The 20734-nt window shown below is 34.9% G+C and overlaps 4 protein-coding genes across 4 annotated transcripts in view; 2 read left to right on the plus strand and 2 right to left on the minus strand.

The window, feature by feature from the left end:
- Window positions 1-2462: 2462 nt before the first annotated feature.
- Window positions 2463-7389, plus strand: LOTGIDRAFT_174078 (hypothetical protein; the record flags this gene model as incomplete). Its single annotated transcript, XM_009052408.1, has 2 exons — window positions 2463-2484; window positions 6839-7389. The coding sequence occupies 2 exons, from the start codon at window positions 2463-2465 to the stop codon at window positions 7387-7389; spliced, it is 573 nt and encodes a 190-aa protein (XP_009050656.1).
- Window positions 7390-9678: 2289 nt separating this feature from the next.
- On the minus strand, window positions 9679-11264 carry LOTGIDRAFT_201542 (hypothetical protein). Its single transcript, XM_009052409.1, has 2 exons — window positions 11218-11264; window positions 9679-10705 (listed from the first exon to the last, which is right to left on the minus strand). Exon 2 carries the CDS (start codon window positions 10676-10678, stop codon window positions 9851-9853), a length of 828 nt encoding a protein of 275 aa, XP_009050657.1. The 5' UTR covers window positions 10679-10705; window positions 11218-11264; the 3' UTR covers window positions 9679-9850.
- Window positions 11265-11541: 277 nt separating this feature from the next.
- LOTGIDRAFT_201543 (hypothetical protein) lies at window positions 11542-13974 on the plus strand. Its single transcript, XM_009052410.1, has one exon. It carries the CDS (start codon window positions 11658-11660, stop codon window positions 13026-13028), a length of 1371 nt encoding a protein of 456 aa, XP_009050658.1. The 5' UTR covers window positions 11542-11657; the 3' UTR covers window positions 13029-13974.
- A 1085-nt stretch (window positions 13975-15059) lies between these two features.
- The window catches only part of LOTGIDRAFT_142504 (hypothetical protein), a gene marked incomplete at both ends in the record, with an annotated part of 8393 nt that continues 2718 nt past the window's right edge, over window positions 15060-20734 (minus strand). The window contains 5 exons of the mRNA XM_009052411.1: window positions 15060-15941; window positions 17880-17992; window positions 18079-18319; window positions 19114-19373; window positions 19795-20068. Of these exons, the coding sequence (XP_009050659.1) occupies window positions 15060-15941; window positions 17880-17992; window positions 18079-18319; window positions 19114-19373; window positions 19795-20068 (1770 nt within the window). The remainder of the gene's footprint in view (window positions 15942-17879; window positions 17993-18078; window positions 18320-19113; window positions 19374-19794; window positions 20069-20734) is intronic.

The following is a 20734-nucleotide window of genomic DNA, read 5'->3' on the forward strand; positions in this document are numbered from 1 at the left end:
GGGGGGGGGGGGGGGGGGTTCTGGTCAGAGAAATAATTTCCATTCCATACCACAATCTAAGTTAAGATAAGGCACTTGGGTGGATTGAAAATATAAAATTCAGAGAAAAGATACTTCTAAACATTGGTCCTCATTTCAAAAGTGGGCCTTTGTCTCATTTGCCTCCATTAAACTACTGTCTTGTATATTATATTCCACTGTGCAACTGAGTTTCTAAAGTAAAAAATTCCATCACAGATTCTACGTGTAGTATTATTATTATTATAGTATTATTGCTTGTTGAAATTAAAGTAAGTCTTCAGAGTCAAATTAGTTGAATGAGGTGTAAATTATGATAGATGTCGGGCAGCTAGAGCCAGCTATAATATTTTGTTTGTTATAGACAATGTAATATCTGAGTATTGTTCATAATAAGAATAGATCTCTAATTATCAACCTGGGAATTGTTTCTCGAAACATCGTAAGAAAATAGTAAATATACTATATATAAATGTTCTCAGGTCATGGTGTCCTGGCAATATTTTCTCAATTGTACACTGCAATGCATTGCTTGTATCTTGGGCAATCAGAAGTAGAAAAGTGGGACGTAAAACTCCATTTCATTCTATGTCTAATCACCTATCTGATTATATATATATAGTCCGGATATCATGCAGTGAGTTTCTATCTTATATAATTTCCTATTTTATATCGTGTGGTGTCATTGATAGCTAATAGCTCTATTGTTTATTGATGCTTGAATCTTCCCTCCAGTCTGTGATCTGGCTCGTAGAGAATATGTGAAATGGAGGGGTCAAAAAGTTCCAACAACATCGATATTATTTTATAACTAAAATGTCAAATCGTTGCCGTTAAATTGTTGCAGTGACGTAATATTGAAGACTGGTGCCGTGGTTTCAAAAATAGCTTTCAAACATCCAAAATAATTTTTCGGTAACTTCAAACTAGTTTTTTAAAGTCAAAATAGTTTTAAAACGTCAAAATAGTTTTAAAACGTCAGTTTGGTATTATAACGTGAAAATAATCCCATATCGTCAAAATAGTTACGTCAAAATAGTTTTATTACTTTTTTTTATAACCGCAAAATAATCTTACGTCCTACTTTTCTACACCTGTTTCGGTACAAATACTAAAGAAATCTTGGTAATAGTTTATATTATTATTATTAGTAGGATTATTAGTTACTATAACTAATAAACTCTTATAGATACGTCACTGTCAATTTATATACAACATAATAATTATAGTATTATTTATAATAACTAACGGACATCATAGTTTATAATCTGTTTAGTCTAAAGACTTTATAGAATATAAGATCCACTAATATAAATACTGTAGACGGTGTCGCGTCGCTAGCGAGGCAGGGGACACCTGATGTGACTGAAAATATGATTGCTAACTCGACGATCTATAAGAGAGTTCACATACCTAATATTGTTTATTTTTTGGTATTTCGATTGTCAGAATCATCATAGACTATATTTGACCCAATTTGGGGAGAATTACATCTTAATCTAAATTTTAAATTCTGGTTATTTAACAGACAAAAAGTAGAAATGGAATTGGAATATTAATCTGAAGTAAGCTGTTTCTATAACTTTACTTTTAATTGTGTTTTCCAACCAACAGGAAGATGTTAATCCATCTTGCCAACTATCGTTTTGGGTAGCAACGAAAATCACTATTCAAAATATGAAACGAGAACAAGTGAACTTACTGCTGTGATGGTATCTTGGTTAATTCCAATACTGGTTGTATTTTTAATTTCTAAATGTGTCTTAACAAACTTTGCTACATCACGTTTTTAATTTCTAAGTTTTCTTTTAACTTGCGAGAATTACACGCTGTAAGATTTTAAGTTCAGACTGAAGGCTTCTAGATCTGTTCAAATGGCTTCCGACTTGATCGATTTGAGTTAAGAGTCAATATCTTTAACTTAATTTCATCTCGTTTTATCATTTCTAAAATTTTAAAATATGGCTTTTAAATTAGATGGTGTATTATAGAAATGATAAAAATTCCAAAGAATTCAAACATCATCATTGTAACAAGCCCAGTATATCACAAAATATTCCAAAATAAACATTAGATATGTGGACTCTCTGAAAGGGATGTCAAGTTAACAAATCTAAAAACCAAATAGACATCATTAGATATGTGAACTCTCTGAAAGGGATGTCGAGTTGACAAACCCAAATACCTAATAAACACCATTAGATATGTGAACTCTCTGAAAGGGATGTGAAGCTACCAAACATAAATATCAAATAGACATCATTAGATATGTGGACTCTCTGAAAGGGATGTCAAGTCGACAAACCTAAATACCAAATGAACAGTATTAACTATGTGGACTCTCAGAAATGGGTGTGAAGCCACCAAACATAAATATCAAAAAAACAATATTATCTATGTGGACTCTCTGAAAGGGATGTGAAGCTGACAAATCCAGTCGCAGAATGGCACCAGGTGTCCGGAAGGGTAAGCGTGATTCAATATTTCGGTCTGCCGATTGTATAAAAGTTAGGCGTAAATTCAAAATCATTTTATTCATGGTTGTAAATGTAGACACGAGAGACAATTCCTAGTAATGATAAACAATAAAGAATGATAAACAATAATGAGGTGGGATGATAATCCTGTCTATCTTATCAACAAGATTCGACAGGTAAACATCATAAACTCTAAGAATATATCAGTACAGTAGAGGTATATATCTTAATCTCAGATAGCAGGTATTATAAACTTTGGAATTTGACATTATCACAGAACCAATATTATAATCCTTTAAGTCATGGGAACTTTTAAACAGGGGACTGACATCTCTGACTACCATTATACCAATCAATCTGCTATCAAGTTAGAAACGATAGTTGTATGATGGTATACTCTAGTCTCATTCTGACCATAGAAAACTATCATTGTACCAAACAATCTACTAGCTAGTTAGACATGATAGTTTGGTATACTCTAGTCTCATTCCGACTGCAGAAAACTATCATTGTACCAAACAATCTACCAGCTAGTTAGACACGATAGTTTGGTATGTTCTAGTCCCATTCTGACCACAGAAAACTGTCATTGTACCAAACAATCTACTAGCTAGTTAGACATGATAGTTTGGTATACTCTAGTCTCATTCTGACCATAGAAAACTATCATTGTACCAAACAATCTACTAGCTAGTTAGACACGATAGTTTGGTATGTTCTAGTCCCATTCTGACTGCAGGAAACTGTCATTATACCAAACAATCTACTAGCTAGTTAGACATGATAGTTTGGTATACTCTAGTCTCATTCTGACTGCAGGAAACTGTCATTATACCAAACAATCTACCAGCTAGTTAGACACGTTAGTTTGGTATGCACTTGTCTCATTCTGACCACAGAAAACTGTCATTATACCAAACAATCTACTAGCTAGTTAGACACGTTAGTTTGGTATGCTCTTGTCCCATTCTGACCACAGAAAACTGTCATTGTACCAAACAATCTACTAGCTAGTTAGACACGTTAGTTTGGTATGCTCTTGTCCCATTCTGACCACAGAAAACTGTCATTGTACCAAACAATCTACTAGCTAGTTAGACACGTTAGTTTGGTATGCTCTTGTCCCATTCTGACCACAGAAAACTGTCATTGTACCAAACAATCTACTAGCTAGTTAGACACGATAGTTTGGTATGCTCTAGTCCCCATTCTGACCACAGAAAACTGTCATTGTACCAAACAATCTACTAGCTAGTTGGACATGATAGTTTGGTATACTCTATTCTCATTCTGACCACAGAAAACTGTCATTGTACCAAGCAATCTACTAGCTAGTTGGACACGATAGTTTGATATACTCTAGTCTCATTCTGATCACAGAAAACTGTCATTGTACCAAGCAATCTACTAGCTAGTTGGACATGATAGTTTGGTATACTCTAGTCTCATTCTGACAACAGAAAACTGTCATTGTACCAAGCAATCTACTAGCTAGTTGGACATGATAGTTTGGTATACTCTATTCTCATTCTGACAACAGAAAACTGTCATTGTACCAAACAATCTACTAGCTAGTTAGACACGATAGTTTGGTATACTCTAGTCTCATTCTGATCACAGAAACTATCATTATACCAAACAATCTACTAGCTAGTTAGACACGTTAGTTTGGTATACTCTAGTCTCATTCTGATCACAGAAAACTATCATTGTACCAAAAAATCTACTAGCTAGTTAGACACGATAGTTTGGTATACTCTTGTCCCATTCTGACCTTAGAAAACTATCAATGTACCAAGCAATCCGCTAGCTAGTTAGACACAATAGTTTGGTATGCCCTTGTCCCATTCTGACTGCAGAAATCTGTCATTGTACCAAACAATCTACTAGCTAGATAGACACGATAGTTCGGCATCCTTTAGCCTATTTCTGACCACAGAAAACTGTCATTGTTAACAATTTGTTAGCTAATTGATATGTTCTCGTCCCATCTGTATATAACTAGTATGGTAAGAACCTGAATCCTGTGAAAGTTGACTCACCTCTCAGTTTCCCCGTCCCCCATCACCCTGTCACCCCGTCCCCAGTCATCAGCCCGTCCCAGCCCATAATAAAGCAGAATGAAAAAATGTTAAAATGATTTGTCCTAATTTTATGTGAATGAATGAATGAATGAATGAATGAATGAATGAATGAATGAATGAATGAATGAGAAATATGCTATTAGTATCTGCTTGTTTGTAACTGAATAAAAATCAATTCTGTTGTGCTATTAAAAAGAAGATTAGGAAAATAAATTGTTACTCACGTAGAATTTAAAGTACATCCAATATGTTGTATTGATAATAAAATAACAGTTAATGTGGCGTAAAGAATCATTTTGAAAGATTCAATCACCACCGATCAGAACACGACAAATTCCCAGCTTAAACTGAATTCTTCTAACTTTACTCTTTAACTTTATAATAGCATGACTCATAACAACCGGTATTAGTCTACTACGCGATAAAATAGTTCTCACTGATTGATGTATTCTGGTGCATGTTACAATTAGGTGTTAAATTCCGGTCGGATATCGAACGATCTTTCTTACATTTTTCAACTTTGAATCGAGAAATTGATTATCATTGTGAGAAAGTTCAACTATTTCTGATTAAACCAAAATCGATTTCATCATACCAAGTTTCACTTTCGATAATTTGAATTCGATTTGAAATTCTAGTAAAAAAAAAAGACTATTTTCTGCAAAAGAAGATTTTTTTATCGATATTTTTTAAATATTTTCGTTCGTGCGTTCTTATTGGAGTAAGCAGATGACTTCAGACAGCTATTGTTGTCGAGGAGATGATCGGGGTAGAAAAGACCACTCCAAATCCCAAATTACATAGTTAAAAATCTGTTCTTACTGTTTCAAAACTATCAAGTGAAAGACAAATAAGACTAGTAGAGCTGGGTTTAAAATTAGAAAGTCGGAGTTGAGTTCAGAGACAGAGAAAGATATAGTAAATAAACGCAGTGAGATTAATCTAAAGATTTGACATTCATTCGACCAACCACAACTTAGTCTCAGAAACGGGGAATTTTTAGCTAAGCTAATCAGTTATAGAGTTCACGACTGACCGTAGAAATTTGAGCCTTCAAATCCATGTGTATCCAGAATTATCTACGTTTGAAAATAAAAAGACGAGTCGACTTTTCTTGATACTCTGTGATATATAGAAAATACATATATAAATAGAAAGTAAAATTCCTAGTTTAAAGTATTTATAAAGGAATTATGTGATTTTCGTACATTTCTAGTACTTCTGAAGACTATTTAAAATATTCAAGACCCAAAATCTACCACCGAATATGGCGAACATTTGACTTTAATACTGTGCCTGAAATATAGCTAATTAAATACATTAAATTCACTGAGTGGCGGATTTGAAAAGTATTTATGGTTTGTATGGTAAAGAGATAATTTAATCTGTTTTGTAAGATGAGAAAACTACAATATATTCACCGCTTCCATGAAGCCGCCCCTCCCCTTTATTTCTTGGTCACCCCCGAAAACAATTCCTTCCGATATACGTGTTTTACATGTCACTAAAACCGGCGACCGGTAGCTGATAAACCTGTCCCCTCTTTTCCTGTCGGTCAACCAATCCTCTACCCAATTAATAGAAATATAAAGATAACGGCGACCGGTAGCTGAGAAGCCTGCCCCCCCTCTCTCTTTTTTCTCTGTCGCCTACCAATCCTAATATATATATAAATTGTTTACCATAGCTGAGAAGAACGGACGGATGTAATAGAAGTGTAATATATAGGTTACTACGTGAATATTTTAAGTGATCTGTGAGGTATATTACACTTGTTGGATGCTTGGTAGATGACGAGTTAGTTTCCGCTTCCAGGAGTTAACTGATATATCTATTACAATTATTGACAATATACCATCTTTATAAACTATTATATTCTCATATACACCCATTTTTATACTCGTCAACATTCATTCCAAACTACACGTCATTCTTACATAGAAATAACAGACACAAACTTAGTTGACCGACATTTAAATCACTACGCCAGACAAAATCAGTCGAATTGTTGTTGTTATTTGTATTTCAAAATGGTGCGTAGTTTCGTATGATTCTCAGATACGCTTCCTTAAACTCGTCAACTCCTACAGAGGAATTCAATACCACAACAGAACTTCCAAGGTCAGGGTTTTTCAACTTTTTCTTTATTATTATCCCTTTCAGGATCTTTGATTCATCGTGTCATCTGTTGAATTAGGTTTATCTTACATAATATCGCATCCCCTATACACTTATTTTATAATAGCATATCAATAACAGATATCAATAGAATAACAGATATCAATAGAATAACAGATATCAATAGAGTAACAGATATCAATAGAATAACAGATATCAATAGAGTAACAGATATCAATAGAGTAACAGATATCAATAGAGTAACAGATATCAATAGAATAACAGATATCAATAGAATAACAGATATCAATAGAGTAACAGATATCAATAGAGTAACAGATATCAATAGAATAACAGATATCAATAGAATAACAGATATCAATAGAGTAACAGATATCAATAGAGTAACAGATATCAATAGAGTAACAGATATCAATAGAATAACAGATATCAATAGAGTAACAGATATCAATAGAATAACAGATATCAATAGAATAACAGATATCAATAGAGTAACAGATATCAATAGAGTAACAGATATCAATAGAACAACAGATATCAATAGAGTAACAGATATCAATAGAGTAACAGATATCAATAGAATAACAGATATCAATAGAATAACAGATATCAATAGAATAACAGATATCAATAGAGTAACAGACATCAATCTATTTCGAAACTGTAGATAATGTCATAAAAGAACTTAAAGAGACAGATGCTCATTCATACCTTAGTCACAGAAATACAGAATGTTTTAGCTATGCTAATCAGTTCACAGCTCACCGTCGAAATTTTAGCTTTCAATTCCACGTGTATCAAGAATTATTCGCGTTTAAAAGTTAAAATGACAACTCGTCAATTTAAGATACTCTGTGTTATATAGAAAATACATCTATAGAAATAGTGAGTAAAATTCCTAGTTTGAAGTATTTTTAAAGGAATTGTGTGATATTCGTACATTTCTAGTACTTTGGAAGACTATTTACATATATTCAAGACTTAAATCAACCCCCAAAATGGCGAATCTATCCCTTGAAAAAGACAGTATTGCGTAATAGTGAATCAACCTCCAGAATAAGACCCTGAGTTCGATCAAGACAGCCGACTTGGATGACTGAAGTTATTGTAGAAGAGTAACGAGGTCAAGTTATCGTATGATCAGTATAAGATCCTATACACCCACGCCAATCTCAACAAATACAAACTTTAAACAATGAGATGATTCAATCGTTTTCTTTCTCATGCCATTTGATCTAAATCGGTCGAAACAATGATAGTAAATCCGTTTCATATTGTAATTGGCCTATATGTACAATGTGAGATTCTGTAGAAGTCGGTTAGAGCGTTTTTTTTCTTTCAATTTGCTTGGTTATGTCGGACAAATGGTCGCTGTGGGTTCCGATCTCATTCGGCATGTGAAAGCCTGGTGACCTTGAATAAGTCGTCTTCACTCATAATTCCAGTCGACCCAGCTGTAAAGAGGTGCAGAAAAATCGATGACCAAGGAACTGCTGGTAGAAAAGATCCTTTGATGTCGTCATAAACTATGGATGTTTCTTTCTTTTATTTATATCGATTCCGACACAAGTCCAAAACCTCTGATAGCATTTAACTAACCTCTGATAACATCTAACTAATATCTGATAACATCTAACTAATCACTGATAATATCTAACTAATGGCATCTAACTGATCTCTGATAACATCTAACTAATCTCTGATAACATCTAACTAATCTCTAATAACATCTAACTAATCTCTAATAACATCTAACTAATCACTGATAATATCTAACTAATCTCTGATAACATCTAACTAACCTCTAATAACATCTAAATAATCACTGATAGCATCTAACTAATCTCTAATAACATCTAACTAATCTCTGATAATATCTAACTAATAGCATCTAACTAATCTCTAATAACATCTAACTAATCTCTGATAACACCTAACTAATCTCTGATAACATCTAAATAATCTCTGATGACATCTAACTAATATCTGATAATATCTAACTAATCTCTGATAACATCTAACTAATCTCTGATAACATCTAAATAATCTCTGATGACATCTTAAGAATCTCTGATAGCTAATTTGAGGGCAAAAAATGTATGACTATTAAAAATAAAATAAATTGAGTTTTACGTCCTACTTGTTTGCACCATGGTATGTCTATTACAGACAAGATATTTTAATCATCAAGTTTTGTAATCTGCAGAAAGTAGTTATGTGAAAGTGGAACATCCTATGTTTTTGCACAAGTGATGTCGTTCGTCAATATACAAGCTTCAGTAGCACCGGTTGCTAAAATCAGAAGGAACCAAAACAGATTATAACAGATATAGGCGTAGGAGACGGAGGACATTGAGGGGAGGGGATATCGGGCAAAAACCCCAAAACAAAGAAAAATACAGGTAAAATTCGTAAGAAAAATTGCGGGCAAGCCAGTCTGTACCTAGACTGCAATAGCATGGAATGCAGCGAATTGATTGGATTGTACGCCAGCGAATACAGCCACTCAGAACGATGATATTGGTTCAAATTCGCCCGGTTTCATATTTTTATTAACAGACCGTAGTATAAAATAATGGACCATGTATATTAAATACAAAATAAGTTGATTTAAGATGATTGTAGATTGGTAATGAAGAGAACTCGGACATCCGGTCATAACTATCATCAATATGACGTCATTACAAGGTTATATACCGGGTACATAGAGGTGACGCTATTCTATAGAAGGGGATTCGTGTCAAAATAATATTGTACATCTGTATCACAAGAGCTCATGGAATGCAGTCGAGATATAAAAGGGTCACGGCATGCTATGGCGGGGTACTAGTGTCAAAATCAAATGATATCGGTATATTTCACAAGAGATAAAGGAATAGAGTAGATGCCTGTTTCCATGATCCTTACATGCAAATAGGCCTAACTATACACCTTGGTATTATAACTTAAAACACATGAGCGATATAACTTTGATTTATTTGATAGTTACAACGAATTTTTCTCTCACGATTAAGGTCATAATTTTCTTGAATATTCATCTGTTCAAATGGAAGAGAATCTCAATTTTGAAATCCACAACTGAAAGGTTGGTGATTGTAATGAATGAATATGATTACACCACCATTTGTAAATTTACAGATTTATTGTCTTCAAAAAATCATCCAATTCTTGTAAATATTCATCTTGGTGGTATTTAAGATGTGCACAATGAACAGATTCATCCCAATGTCTGCTGAAAACTTCAAGTTCGTCCATCTCTCGCCATTTTTCTATCATCTCTTCGATTGACTCGACGTGGCACATCGGGTCGTTTTTGGCATAAAAGAATAAAGTAGGCACTCTGATGGGATCATTTTTAAAGAATTGAACTAAAATATCGTATTGTTTTAATGTCTTTTTGCTTGTCAGTTTATAATATGTGTCCACAATTTTCATAGTAGATTTTCTGATGATGGGGTTCGAAGGCAAAATGGAAGAAACTCCCCTCGACATTTGTTCGTACGTTCCGATCGTGATGCTGTCCAAAATCTGGCCCTGAATTCTAGAACTAAATTCTCCATACTTTTCTTTATTCTGATTGGCTAAATACATACAAACGTCATAATTATAAGCACCAATCGAAAAAGCGTGTATGACGTATTTTTGAAATGGGCGTGTCTCTAATAAATATTTCAGCAAATCCTCGGTGAGAAGAAAGGATTTAGGCGGCCATAGAAATTGTGAAACTTTGCCTCTAACAGTGAGAACATCCAATCCACGATCGTGATACAAATTACAATATTTATCGACAGCAGACGGCTTGGCATAAAGCCAATCGAACAGAATCACTAATGGCTTGCCCGGGACTGACCGGGAAATCTCGCGAAGTTTGAAATGTTTAGAAATATCAGTTGTCTTGATTGAAGAATAACTTCTACAAATGTTAAGAACTTGTGAAGGCCTATGTTTCAACAAAATCATAACTAAGTGTAGAAAACTTGAAGAAATCTGAAATGAAGAAATTACAAGGTTAGTTGAAGAATGTTGTTCTCCCACGATACAAAGTCAAAACGTCAAGATGGCAGCGGTGTGTTAGTGAATAAGACAAGTCCTCTCGAAGCTAATAATGTTCAGTGTCAGCTAAAATAAAACAGATCTCACCCGTGTGAGATAATAAAGTTAGTTGTAGTCTGACTGGTGCAGAGTTCTCTCCCTTAAGACGACCTACCCAGGGGTCGATTTGTCCTGCTAGTAATTACTGCTGTGAATAATATTCTAATTATGATAGATAATGAAGACTGAGTTTTATCTACCCATCTTAACTACTGAACATTATTAAACCTGTCAAAACAAAGTTGTTCAAAACACCTCATTATGACCCTGTTGTCTTCTTTACCTATTTACACAAATAAATCTAAATTTAGACTATGAAATTTTAACGTCTTCTTTGAACAATTAATGCTATATTTTCACTGCATAAAGACGTTGGAAAACTTGCACGAAAGATACAAAATACCTACGTTTGTTGACAGTTCGAAGTCCACTCCAATTGTTTCTCGAGACCTTACTCGTCCGATTTTTGAAAACGTAAATAAATAAAATTCCAAATTCTTCTTTTACATTTTCCAGTCGATGGCCTAAAATTCGCCCTGGACAAAATGGAATAAATAGTTATCCACTAATTATGTGGTAACTTGAAATTTTTTCCTAAAAATACTCTACATTTGATTCTTTTCAAATCAATCATATGATGATTATTCTGTCAAAAACACACAAAGTAAGAAAATTATTGGAAAAATATTACTCGAAAATCCATGTTCTCTTTTACACTCTACATAGATGGCGTTTATGTGTCGCTAAAGAAACGCGTGCTGCACACAAAAACTTGTCGAGACAAATACCGGCTTAAATTTACCTTAAAAAGGCTGAAATTAGTTGAATTTCATTAAAACATACAAAGATGAAGATCGAGGAAGTTAAAAGTACATCCAAGGCGCAGAGAATCGCCTCTCACAGTCATGTCAAAGGTTTGGGACTTGATGAAAATGGTTACGCTATTCAAACTGCGGCAGGTTTGGTCGGTCAAGAATCGGCGAGAGAAGCTGCAGGTATCATCGTGGAACTGATCAAATCGAAGAAGATGGCTGGTCGAGCTGTGTTGCTGGCTGGACCCCCTGGTACTGGAAAGACTGCCATTGCTCTTGCCATCGCACAGGAGTTGGGAACCAAGGTGCCATTTTGTCCAATGGTTGGAAGTGAAGTCTATTCATCAGAAATCAAAAAGACTGAGGTTTTGATGGAGAATTTCCGACGTGCTATTGGTTTACGTATCAAAGAAACGAAGGAAGTTTACGATGGTGAAGTGACAGAACTGACACCTGTCGAGACAGAGAATCCAATGGGAGGTTACGGAAAAACAGTCAGTCATGTGATCATAGGGCTGAAAACTTCAAAAGGCACCAAACAACTGAAGTTAGATCCATCTATCTATGAAAGTCTTCAGAAAGAAAAGGTAGAAGTGGGTGATGTTATTTATATCGAGGCTAATAGTGGTGCCGTTAAACGTCAAGGACGATCAGACAGTTTTGCAACCGAGTTTGATTTAGAAGCAGAAGAATATGTTCCACTGCCGAAAGGTGATGTTCATAAGAAGAAAGAAGTGATTCAGGATGTAACTCTCCATGATTTAGATATCGCGAACGCCCGACCTCAAGGTGGTCAGGATATCATGTCTATGATGGGACAACTAATGAAACCCAAGAAAACAGAAATTACTGATAAATTACGGAAGGAGATCAACAAAGTAGTGAATAAATATATTGATCAAGGAATTGCCGAACTTGTACCTGGTGTTTTGTTTATTGATGAAGTTCACATGTTAGATATCGAATGTTTCACCTACTTACACCGCGCTCTAGAATCAACTATCGCTCCCATTGTTATTTTTGCTACGAATCGAGGAAAGTGTACGATTAAAGGTACTGATGATATCGTAGCTCCTCATGGAATGCCTCTTGATTTACTGGATAGAATTATGATCATCCGAACCCTTCCATATCGGTCAGAAGAAATGGCTCAGATTTTACGAATAAGAAGTCAGACTGAATCCATTCAAATTGACGACGATTCATTACAAATGTTGGCAAATATTGGAACGAAGAGCACACTTAGATACGCAGTTCAGTTGTTGACGCCTGGCAACATCATGGCACATATCAATGGCAAGGAATGTATTGGAAAAGACGAGGTGGAGGAAATGAATCAATTATTCTTCGATGCGAAATCTTCAGCTAAACATTTAGCACAACACGAAGACAAGTACATGAAATAAAGTGACATAACTTTGAGACTTGATTGTGAAGTGGCTTAATTTCTCAATAGAGAAGGCCAGGACAAGAACTGTCAGGATTTGCCTTCTAATTCAATAACCTGCATTTCAGCTTGGGAACTTAATTGTGATCTAGTTTAATACAAACGTTATTGGCCAAACATTTTAAACCTACTATTTAGGTGGGCATGAAAATCGTTTAAAAGTGATGGCTGAAATATCTTGTCACTCAATTGTGAACTAATCCAAAATGTTTTGATTGTATGACATTTTTTGTGAACTAACCTGATTGACCAGACATTAAACGAAAAAGTTTTGATTGAATGAACTTTGCGTAAAAGAATTTCAGTGACAGACAGCTACTTTAACACTCTCTTTCAACAGATCATTCTTGTATAACAGAAACAGTAGAAAGAAAAATCATATTTAACAGTGAACTTGAGAAAATGCGATAATGTATTTATGTGTTCTGTTTTAAAATCAAATGTTAATGTATTTATCATAACTCTGAAAGAGATCACCAGATTCATTCAATCTCATTTTATATTTTGATTGTTTGTCATTTTCACTATAGAAGCCTACAAAAAGGGATATTTATATTCAGAAACTGAGTAGAATAATTGTACTGTTAGAGATTTGATTAAATTCTGATGGATAGTTCTGTTTTTTGACTTTGTTTTTGATAAAATATATCAAAATTAAAACATTTATAAATCTGAATTTCTTGTCAACAGTTTTCTAATTATCTGTTAGTCTACTAATATAACATTTAATGCAGAGTTTTGGATATGTATGTTATTTTGTTATGACCGTTCCTTGACACAATTCATTAGTTTAGTAATATAAAACTTGCTAAAGTTAATTCTCATTTCATTTTTCCACAATTTAGTTGATGTTTTTGTTTTGTTAGGATTTCATGTAAATATTAAATATATATCATTCAAATATCTTAGCTGTTTCTAGTTGGAGCCGTGGAGTAAGACGCTTGCTAACCTGAATGTCAAAGGGTTCAATCCTGACATAGGTCAAGATAATACCTTCAGATTTTTTGACCTGGTTTCCCCTTGTCAGTGGCATCTAGTCATTTGGATGGGAAAATAAACCGAGGCCTCGTATGTTACAGGTTGTGCATGTTAAAGATCCCTCAGCAGTTGGAAATGGAAAAAAAGTAGACTAATGTCGTTGTCCTGGCAAAAATTCCCTCATTGCACACTTGCATGGCATTGTCCATCTTCATTTGCCCACATGGTGCAGAAAAGTAGGACGTTTTAACTTCATTCATTTCATTTTCTAGTTATTTTACATTGAATCCAAATTTCTAAGGTTGACTATATATATATATATATATATATATATGATTCTTTGGTGAATGAGTATTGTGGTGGGTCTAGACAAAAGAAAAGTTGCAAATCCAAGATGGTAACCACAGTTTGATCAGCCGTCACCAAGACTGGCCAATCAAAATCCCTGATTACCAGACCCTTAGTCCAGGAATGAAGTGTTTACATTCAATGGTTCAACATTTGGAATATCCTCTAATAGAACTATAATCCTGTGGTACTATCTTTAGTTTTGAAACACCAGATGTTAGAATATTGGTCGTACCCCCACTCCATTTCTTATAAATATAAAGATATTCTATTGAAGGGAAATATGCGTCAAAAAGCATCAAATCACTTTTCAAAAAATTTATTTAGAAGAATTCTTTTAGATGCTCAATGTGAGGCTTGCTCTTATGGCGCAACCACGGAGCTGCTGCATTTTGAATTCCACCATGAAAGTTGTCCCCCCTAGTTGAACCTCCAGCCGTCAATGCATCAAACAGAACAGAAATGAAATATACAAAATGAAAAATAAACTGAACATACAATGTGACAACAAATAACACATCATACCAATATAGATGAGAGATAATACAAGATAAAACTTATATAGCCCTATAAAAATCTTTCAATATTATAACACTAGGGCTGTCAAATATGGCACAAAATAAAAAAAATTGAGGAAACTTTTTTATGATCCCTTTAAGAGAACTTATAGAATCTGACAAGATTTAGATTTTACAGGTGAGGGACTCGCTGCTGAATGTTTTGGTTCTGGTGTAGATTTATTGGTAGATTGAGGTGAAGATGATTCTTTGGTTTGTGTAGCTTGTTTTTCTGGCGTAACCTCCCTTGCTGGATTTTGAGGTTCTGGTTGCTTATTGGTCTGATTGACCTTTGACCCAGGTGTCGCCCTTTTAACATAGCTTGAAGATGTTTCGTTTTCAGCTACCTTAATTTGAGGTTTTTGTTGGAGACGTTTTTGTTTTTCATGATTTTCTAGAGGTAATGGTTGGTCTTTTTGAGGTAGTTTTTCCTGAGTTTTTTCAGCTTCCGAGGAACTTGACGAATACTTCTTGTTTAATTCTGCTAATTTCGAAGCCTTTTGATTATTTTTATTTTCTGCTGGTTTTTGGTTATTTTGTGTTGGACTAGTAACATCATCTGGTAAAATATTTTCTATTTTGCTTCTCATTTCTTCAAATTTCTGTCCAGACCATTTTTCCTGGACCCCAGGATCTGAGTGTAGATCAATGAACAGTAATTCTGTAAAAGCCATGCTCATTGGTCCACGTGGCGGCCATGACATATTCTCTAATAGAAGAGGTATGATTGGTCGTTTTAAAGAATCACATAAACTGACTTCCCGTCTACAATTAGCTGAGATTGTATATTTCTCAGTAAGACAGGATAATACGACCTTACAGCCTCGTATACCACGATCTATTTTATCATACAGAGAATCTCCTCCCCCCATCTGATAGATATCCATCCAACAATCATACCCTAATTCTGTTAATTTTTTATATAATAACATGATATTCTTCTGTTTATCCCACTGATACGAGATAAAAACATCGGGAGATTTATCAGCCTGAAATATACAATGTTTACTATATCAAGGGAAATAACTCACTGTATTATGGGCAATAACTTACTATATCAAGGCCAATAACTCACTGATATATCAAGGGCAATAACTCACTATATCAAGGGCAATAACTCACTACATCAAGGGCAATAACTCACTATGTGATGGGCAATAACTCACTATATCATGGGCAATAACTCACTATGTCATGGGCAATAACTCACTACATCAAGGGCAATAACTTAATATATCATGGGCAATAACTCACTATATCATGGGCAATAACTCACTTTATCAAGGCCAATAACTCACTGATATATCAAGGGCAATAACTCACTATATCAAGGGCAATAACTCACTACATCAAGGGCAATAACTCACTTTATCAAGGCCAATAACTCACTGATATATCAAGGCCAATAACTCACTATATCAAGGGTAATAACTCACTACATCAAGGGCAATAACTCACTACATCAAGGGCAATAACTCACTATATCAAGGGCAATAACTCACTGATATAACAAGGCCAATAATTCACTTTATCAAGGGCAATAACTCACTATATCAAGGGCAATAACTCACTGATATATCAAGGCCAATAACTCACTATATCAAGGCCAATAACTCACTCTATCAAGGCCAATAACTCACTATATCAGTGGCAATAAGTCACTATATCAAGGCCAATAACTCACTATGTCAAGGGCAATAACTCACTATAACAAGGGCTATAACTCACTATATCAGTGGCAATAAGTCACTATATCAAGGCCAATAACTCACTATGTCAAGGGCAATAACTCACTATAACAAGGGCTATAACTCACTATATCAAGGGCAATAACTCACTATATCAAGGGCAATTACTTACTATATCAAGGGCAATAACTCACTATATCAAGGGCAATTACTTGCTATATCAAGGGCAATAACTCAATATAACAAGGGCAATAACTCACTATATCAAGGGCAATAACTCACTATAGGCAATAACTCACTATATCAAGGGCAATAACTCACTATATCAAGGGCAATAACTCACTATATCAAGGGAAATAACTCACTATATCAAGGGCAATTACTTGCTATGTCAAGGGTAATAACTCAATATAACAAGGGCAATAACTCACTATATCAAGGGCAATAACTCACTATATCAAGGGCAATAACTCACTATAACAAGGGCAATTACTTGCTATATCAAGGGCAATAACTTACTATATCAAGGGCAATAACTCACTATATCAAGGGCAATAACTCACTATATCAAGGGCAATTACTTACTATATCAAGGGCAATAACTCACTATATCAAGGGCAATTACTTGCTATATCAAGGGCAATAACTTACTATATCAAGGGCAATAACTTACTATATCAAGGGCAATAACTTACTATAACGAGGGTAATAACTCACTATCTCACTATATCAAGGGCAATAACTCACTATATCAAGGGCAATAACTCACTATATCAAGGGCAATAACTCACTATATCAAGGGCAATTACTTACTATATCAAGGGCAATAACTCACTATATCAAGGGCAATTACTTGTTATATCAAGGGCAATAACTTACTATATCAAGGGCAATAACTCACTATAACAAGGGCAATAACTCACTATAACAAGGGCAATAACTTACTATATCAAGGGCAATAACTTACTATCTCACTATATCAAGGGTAATAACTCACTATACTAACGAGGGTAATAACTCACTATCTCACTATATCAAGGGTAATAACTCACTATATCAAGGGCAATAACTCACTACATCAAGGGCAATAACTCACTATATCAAGGGCAATAACTCTCTCAATTTTCACCCACACAAATGTGTCCTGGAGACAGATGTTAGAGTCCATGTGGTATTGGATGTAAAAAACTATTATCTTATAAAAAGTAAAACAATGAATTCAGTTTTTGAGAATCGTACCTGATTTTTGGTGTCTGGTTTAACAACTTGTTTGTTGTTTTTTCCACCATTTGCTGTTTTACTTTTATGGATTTTTATTTCTTCCACCAGGGGGTTCCACCAGTTTTTATACACTGGATAAGAATAAGATAAAATATTTTATTATAATATATTAAACTTGTAGTAAACAAAGGAAAATCAGATCAAGGTTTGTTCTTACTTTTATGAACTTTGGACTCATCAGGGACGATTCCATTCATACTCAGCTGCATGAGAAGTTCCTGAAATTTGGGTGGCGGCCAGAATCTCTCGTCCTTGGTTTCATCTGATTTGTTGGATTGGTAGAATTGTATATAGAGATATTCACTGAATATTGGTCCCATACTGCCCTCTGGTGGCCACGGACAACTCTCTAGTAATAGAGGTATGATTGGTTTACGTAGATTGACTGACAGATTCACCTGAAAAATAGAAACTACAACTTTATTTCCAGTCTGTTTATCTATATATAAAATTCCTAAATTTCAAGTTTCAATTTTGTACGTTTTAGACTCAGTCTGCTTCTTCCTTGAGTTTTCTACAAACTTTGTGGGTTCGCTCTATTGATATCTTATATAGTTTAACTCCTAGAAAGCACGGGCCTAGGTCCGAAGCAAGAACTATTCATTTACAAGTGCTAGTTCGCTTACTTAGTGTTAGGACTGATATTGGATTGTATAACAGAAACGTTGACTGCGACGTCAGAAATACAAACAACCTACAGACAACCCACAAACAACCTACAGACAACCCACAGACAACCTACAGACAACCTACAGACAACCTACAGACAACCCACAGACAACCTACAGACAACCTACAGACAACCTACAGACAACCTACAGACAACCCACAGACAACCTACAGACAACCTACAGATAACCTACAGACAACCCACAGACAACCTACAGACAACCCACAGACAACCTACAGACAACCTACAGACAACCCACAGACAACCTACAGACAACCTACAGACAACCCACAGACAACCTACAGACAACCCACAGACAACCTACAACAACCTACAGACAACCTACAGACAACCTACAGACAACCCACAAACAACCTACAGACAACCTACAGACAACCCACAAACAACCTACAGACAACCCACAGACAACCTACAGACAACCTACAAACAACCTACAGACAACCCACAGACAACCTACAGACAACCTACAGACAACCCACAGACAACCCACAGACAACCCACCTCTCTGTTACAATTTGGAGATTTGGCGTATTTTTCTGTGGTACAACTGATGATAATTTTGGCTCCTCGAATTCCACGATCAATTTTCTCAAATAATTTATCTCCCCCGCCCATCTGACCGATATCCATCCAACAATCGTAGCCCGCCATGTCTAAATGTTGTTTTAATAACTTCACTTCATCTTGATGTCCCCATTGATAACTGATAAAAATAGGAGGAGGGACTGGATAATCATAATCATCATCTTCTACCACTTGTTCTGAATTAGAGAGTTCACATGGTATATAATATTATATTCTACCACTTGTTCTGAATTAGAGAGTTCACAAGGTATATAATATTATATTCTACCACTTGTTCTGCAGACAAAATAAAAGTTTTGACATGTCGTAAATTTAATATTCCCAAAAACCTTGTCTAGACAAAGAGTCAGATATTAATAATTTTGACAAAGAAAATAAGGAAAACTATCAGAATGATGATGAATTAATAATAAACACAAAATTATCAAATAACTAGGAACTATCTAGGAACATGTACTTGAAACAGAACAAAGACAATCTGATTTGAATGTCAAATAAAGTGCTGGTGATAATATTCTAATTATTCTATCATTGATTTAACATTATATAAATAAATCTGCAACTTCGAAACTCTGTGTAAAATAAATATCCACTTACCAGCAGCTTTCATTGCGTTCTCTACAATAACAGCAGCATCCATTCTGTCCATTTCAACCAGATTGTTCAAAATACCAAAATTAGCTTCACTAGTTTTATGTGTGGTATACCATTCATTTAACATGGCCATGCAGGGATCAGACTGCTGAGACCACGCCCTTATATCATCATTACTATAACCAAGACGACTCGCTAGCAGTCTCCAATCATGTTCATCTTTAGGATTCAACAGTTTCGATATATCTCTAGACCAGTACGGAGCATGACTTAATGTCTGAAAAACAACAGTAGAGGTATATCTCTAGACCAGTACGGAGCATGACTTAATGTCTGTAAAACAACAGTAGAGATATATCTCTAGACCAGTACGGAACATGACTTAATGTCTGTAAAACAACAGTAGAGATATATCTCTAGACCAGTACGGAGCATGACTTAATGTCTGTAAAACAACAGTAGAGATATATCTCTAGACCAGTACGGAGCATGACTTAATGTCTGTAAAACAACAGTAGAGATATATCTCTAGACCAGTACGGAACATGACTTAATGTCTGTAAAACAACAGTAGAGATATATCTCTAGACCAGTACGGAACATGACTTAATGTCTGTAAAACAACAGTACAGATATATCTCTAGATCAGTACGGAACATGACTTAATGTCTGTAAAACAACAGTACAGATATATCTCTAGACCAGTACGGGACATGACTTAATGTCTGTAAAACAACAGTAGAGATATATCTCTAGACCAGTACGGAACATGACTTAATGTCTGTAAAACAACAGTAGAGATATATCTCTAGACCAGTACGGAACATGACTTAATGTCTGTAAAACAACAGTAGAGATATATCTCTAGACCAGTACGGAACATGACTTACTGTCTGTAAAACAACAGTAGAGATATATCTCTAGACCAGTACGGAACATGACT

Source organism: Lottia gigantea (genome assembly GCF_000327385.1).
Source record: "Lottia gigantea unplaced genomic scaffold LOTGIsca_181, whole genome shotgun sequence".
Classification (NCBI taxonomy): Eukaryota; Metazoa; Mollusca; class Gastropoda; family Lottiidae; genus Lottia; species Lottia gigantea.